Genomic DNA, 5,661 nt, shown 5'->3' with positions numbered 1-5,661 from the left:
GGATATGGATGTGTTTGTTTATTTAGTATTTTGAATTTTATTTGTTGGGTGAGCCAAAGCCAGTGGAGTGCTTGGAAGAGGGGCAGCATATGCTGAGCATATTGGTAAGGTGGATAAGCTGGCAGCAGAATGTAATTATAGATTGAAGGGGAGATATGGAGTGTTGTGTTTTTACAGAACGAGAGATAGCAAGGGGCGAATAAGTATCTTTATACATGTGGGATCGTTTTTCAGATCATTGCAATTTATCTCTGGAGGGGAAGGGTGGGGTTCACAAATTCAGGGTTAAGATTGATTACCTTAGGGTAGAAACTTTGTAAGGGGCAGTGCAGTATTATCAACATTTTCGGGACTTTTTTGTTTTTAACAAAGTTGTATTCATCCAGTACAATATTTTGCACAGAAGGTCCTGGCATCTCTGTGACATCAATCCTACCAGCATTAATCATTCATATATATATGTGGGTGAATACATTAGCCATTTCCCATGATGACTAGAGGGTGTTCAATTGAACAGACTTTAAAAGAAACCTGTGCTGAGCGTGACATGGGGATTGCCACTGTAACTCCTTTTGAAAATGCGAGTTGCCTAGCTGTCTCTGGCATCAGTACATTGAGTCTCTGACAAGCCAGAACTTCTGATGGATAAAGTCAGTGACATGGGAAGTAATGATGGCAGCTTAAGTAAAGTCATCAACACTCCAAGCTTGCTCCCTTGATGGATTACCATCTCTCGTTTACTTTATCAATTTGTATTGAAATAGTCTGACAGGAGTGAGCTTGGAACGGTGACTACTTTACAACACACACAGGGACCATGGGGAACAAAAGTAGCCCCCCTCTTACTCTCCCAAATGCTGATACTGAAAATTCCGGTCAGAGGGAGATTTCCTCTGATCGGCAGTGCTTCGAGGGAACGTGGAGCCGGCTTCCTGATTGGCCGGGAAGCTGGCTCCATGCTGACCGCCTAGAAAGCCAGCATCCCAGCCAATCGACATGGAGCCGGCTTCCCGATCAAGGAGTTAGTTTAATTATCCGCTGGCCGGCTTCCTGATTGGCCGGGAAGCCGGCTCCATGCTACCTGAAGTACTGGTACTCGATATCTGCGAGTTCCGAAAGATAAATATCGGTACTTGTACTGGCTACTGAAAAAACATCTGTGCATCCCTAGTTTTTATTGTAGTTTGACTCCTTTAGCAAGTGTATTTTGCTCTTTATCTTGTCAGGTATCAACTGGCATGATTGGTAATGATCCCAATGATTTTGGGTGGAGAATCGTGAATGTTACTCACCGGGTACAGCTCCTGTACAACCCAGGGACCTTGTGTTTCTTTACTGTAAGGCTGGACAAATCTATTGGCAATGCACCAAGAAAAATGTGTGTGTAATTATATATATATATAATTTTTTTTTTTTTCTTACATTACCGAATTAAAGATGGATTGTCAAGTGTGTGTTGCTCGATTTGTAATCTTTACCAGGAGTTTATACTTGTCTATTACACACTCCCAATTATGGTACTGTGCTATTGAGAGTTACACCACACCAAGAAATGTAGATTTTGCTTTTTTTTTTCTTTGAGAATTTTGGTAGATGGGGGTAGCAAAAGGAAGAGTATTTGCAGTACTCCAAGCAACATTTCTTCATTTAAGCAGCAGGGAGTCACCTCTGAAATGTTTTACACTGAAAAGCTCTTCTTGAAAGAGTGAAATGTGTGAATCCTCCAGTAGTGATTAAGCCAATACTTCTATTCCCTTTGTGAAAAGAAAATTGGTCTGGTGCATGTTTTGTCAGTCAAAGCAGTAACTTTCCCTAGCTTAAGCAATGCACAGGCCGCCTTAATTATGGCTTTTAAAATTGGAGCTACTGCTGCATTATCCAGCAGCTTCAAAAAGCCGGAACTTGATGGCCTGAGTAACCTCAATTGTAGATAAATGTTTATTCGCATTGGTGGAATTAAAGTTAGAGTGATCCCTTAGTTGTAAGAAATAATTGCTGCCCTTATGGAGTGGCACTTGATCATATTAGCAGACACCAGGAGGTTGTTGGCACTTATGTGGCACTTGTTTGCACTGATGCTGTACTCCCCCCATTCATGAGAAAAGTGGTCCTTGTAAGTGACTTTGAGGCTCAATGTCAGGCTAAAGATCGAAGAGTACGGTATGCAAGGTCAGGCGTTGCAAGACTGTTAATCATTGACCAGTGGTGACCCTGAAATTATAGCCTTTACTATCCACGTAGCAAATAACAAATGAAGCTTTAAACCATCTGAGGATTTCCATTGTTTAGCCTTTTCTTCCTATTACTGTTTATGTATGATTCTACACCTTTTTGGAAGCATACATGCAGTATGGGGTAGAGGAGTTGTGCCGAACACAGTCCTTCACATGATGTATATACCTGTATGTACACTGGCATCTAACCGTTGTGTACTTGCAGTTTTCTATAAACATGAACTTTTATGAGATGGCTGTTGGAACCAGTCAGGGGGCACATTTTATAGTACATTTATCCTTATGCCCTGACATGGCATCCTTTCCAAGTGTTAGTTGTCTTCTTCCTGCTTCACTGAGATCTTGGCTGTGCGGCCTACTAGGTGACTAGCATGGCTGTTTTCCTTCTGCACATGCATGCTAAAATCTCAATGACTTGCCATGTACAGGCCATCAAGCCCCAGGATGAGTAGACTGCCTTTCCACATGAATTATTTTAGATAGCAGCTCTTTTGTATTTGGCATTTTTTGAGAATAGGTTGTGAGGAACTGTGCGAGCCAAATAGTGGTGATCTCAGTAGAGCAGGCATAAGTTTTGATTCTTGAGGAGTCCTGAGGTAGGAAATCAGGGATGACATATCTATTGAGTATAAATACTTGATGGGATACTAGAGGAATAATAGTTATTTATGCTTAACTTTCTCTTACACCACTGGAAGTCTATGGTCAGATGAGATGGATAACGAGAGAATTTTTAATGTTAATGTGACAAAAATAAAATGAAAAAGAACAGATCATCGATTTAGTTTGTCACTTTTTCTTTCCAGGAAATAAGCTCACTCTGGAAACCCGGCCTACACAGGATGGGATGGATGTCCGTGAAGAACTACTAAAGTTCCACTCCTCTAATTATTCCTCTAACCTCATGTCTATCTGTGTGCTTGGCAGAGGTAAGTCATTGACACATTTTTTCATTTTGGTTTCTATTCCATTTCAATTTGTTTTGTAACTTAATCTGTAATATTATAAAAGCAAGTTTTTTTCTTTCTTTAATCTGTATTAAGAGGACTAAAAGGCTTTAAAGTATCTGTGCAGTATAGCTTGCTGAACCAGGCGACTACATCAATTTGCATTAGATAACTAAAACGTTGCGTTAGTGTATCAACTTCTAAATAGTAAAGTGTGTCACCAGCACACCGTGGTTCAATCTTCAAGCCATGATCATTTTATTGATGCACACACATCTTGTCACATTGCAACGTTTTGGGGCCACTCATGGTCCCTTCATCAGGCAAGATGTCTGATGAAATGACTGAGTGGGCCCGAAACGTGGCAGTGACCAGGTGTGTGTGCGTCAATAAAATGATCATGGCTTGAAGATTGAACCATGGTGTGCTGGTGACATACTTTACTATTTGGATCTGAAGTGGCACCCTCTGCAGTCACTACAGCACCCACCACAAGGGACGTACTAGTAAGGAATGTGGTAGGGTTCTTCTGCATTCAGTGTATAAACTTCTGTTTCCAATAACTGTAAACCCTTTTTTTTTTTCTTCCAATTGGATAAATGACCACAATCACTTCTGTCTTATTGCTCTTGGGAAGAGCAGGAGTTGTGTCCCTGGGATCAGCATCTGGTTAGGAGCCAACATCAATCATTCTGAGCAGAAGACTTCTGATTGTGGATGATTATGCATGGCATCCTGTAGCTCTCGGTCAGAAGGGGTGGTGGTCCTCTGTCTTCTGACCATGTGAGTTCAGGCACGGTGTCCTGCATCTCCTGAGCAGAAGACAGGATCGGGGGGAAGGGGGGCAAGTTTACAGCCTTCTGACTATTGTGCAGCCACCACTGATGTAACTTGGGCATTTTGCTGAAGTTGCATTGTTCAGGCTCTTACTCCTGACTCTTACAGATGCAGAAGGCGTGTACTGAGCTGTACATGTGCAGCAGGCATCATAAAGAAAAGTGCTAACTGAGGTAAATAGTGAGTAACTAGTACCAGTCTGAGTTGTTGGTGCTCTGATTACAGTAAATGGAAATCTCATTGGTTGCTGTGGGGTTACAGAAGTGAGGCAGAGGGACTTGACGGTGTAGGTACCATCGTATGAACAGGCAGCAGATCAGTATTATCAATCAAGGGGAATGCATGTGTTTGTTTGTGGGTTTTTTTTTTTTTTTGGTTTTTTTTTTTTACCTTGTTGTAATCAAATAGTAGAAAAATACATGTTCATTAAGGTAGCTTCACATCATGGCTAGAACAGGATTGTTAAACTCTTATCCCGATTTCCTCCTTCGTTGACTCACAGATGATTATCTGATCCTGCTGAAGTAGCTGTGGTTTATTTGTTTTTGGCTCGTATATTTGTAAATTCATGAAGAGATATGTAATGTAATGTGAGATGATCAGGATGCTGAAATGATGATCTCCCCCCCCTCCCATAATTTGAAGCCAAGCACTGTGATATTGCTGACAGTGGATATTCTGTACAACATAATAGTTCTGCTTTTGGTACAATTCCAACAGAAATTTGATAGCAAACAGCAATACTTTTTATAGTGTTATGTACACTTGTTTTTGTTGCTGGGACACATCCACTTAAAGTAAGTGTTTCACTTTATCTTGTACATCATTTAAAGATGAACTCTTTAAATGATGTACAAGATATATACTTCTGCAACTCGCAAGTCTTCTTTTTTTTTTTTTTTAACATTTTGTGGCAAAATAAGGTATTCTGCACAGTAAAAGACCCAATTGAAGTCACAGAAATTGATATTTATTCACATTGCACCAACTACTGTTCTGATTTATATTATATATATATTTTATTACAGGTATTTCATAGTTTTAGCTACACTTTTCTGTTTAAAAATGACTATTAACCAGAATTTCACTTGGTAATTTTAAAAGGCCTGGTCTCCTTCCTCTGCAATGAAAATCTTTGCAAGGACAGTTGTGATTAGGGGGTGTGGCTGTTACTCGGCTATGTCAGCATAGAGCACTACAGCAAGGGGACAGGAAGCAGCATTTGCAAGAGAACTTTGATTTTTCACCCACAGGCTTCCTGTCCTGGAAAACTTTCCAAATACTAGAGCTTAAAGGAGAACTATGAGGTGACCACCTAGTTCTAGCTGACCTGTGACAATGAGACTTAGAACTATGGGGAAAAACACTGACCCCATAGTTCTCCTTTAAACGTTCCTGGGTCAAGGCTCTGGCTGGAGGCGGGTACAGGGGCACCAGACTGCAGAGCATATAAGAGAGGAATTATTATAAATGGCTCTATACATTGTCAGATCTGCATTTATCTGCATGAATATCACTTCCTGTAATATTAGAAAAAAAATATTCATATTGAAAAAATATATAGGGAGATGGAGAGATACCATTATATGCAATGACCTGCAGAAAGCCATCAGAATACATTTTCATTTTTTTCTGCCCATTCA

General features: G+C 40.4%; 1 protein-coding gene across 2 annotated transcripts in view; it reads left to right on the top strand.

Moving 5' to 3' along the window:
* IDE (insulin degrading enzyme) overlaps positions 1–5,661 on the top strand; it is a 55,805-nt gene that overhangs the window by 7,249 nt on the left and 42,895 nt on the right. For both annotated transcript variants that reach the window (XM_018558702.1, XM_018558701.1), the window contains exon 4: positions 3,041–3,163. In XM_018558702.1, coding sequence (XP_018414204.1) covers positions 3,041–3,163 — 123 coding nt within the window. The remainder of the gene's footprint in view (positions 1–3,040; positions 3,164–5,661) is intronic.

The sequence above is a fragment of the Nanorana parkeri genome, unplaced genomic scaffold (assembly GCF_000935625.1).
Source record: "Nanorana parkeri isolate BGI_ZX_2015 unplaced genomic scaffold, ASM93562v1 scaffold353, whole genome shotgun sequence".
NCBI lineage: Eukaryota > Metazoa > Chordata > Amphibia > Anura > Dicroglossidae > Nanorana > Nanorana parkeri.
The sequence above is the reverse complement of the archived record's forward strand: the minus strand, read 5'-3'. Positions and strand labels throughout refer to the sequence as shown.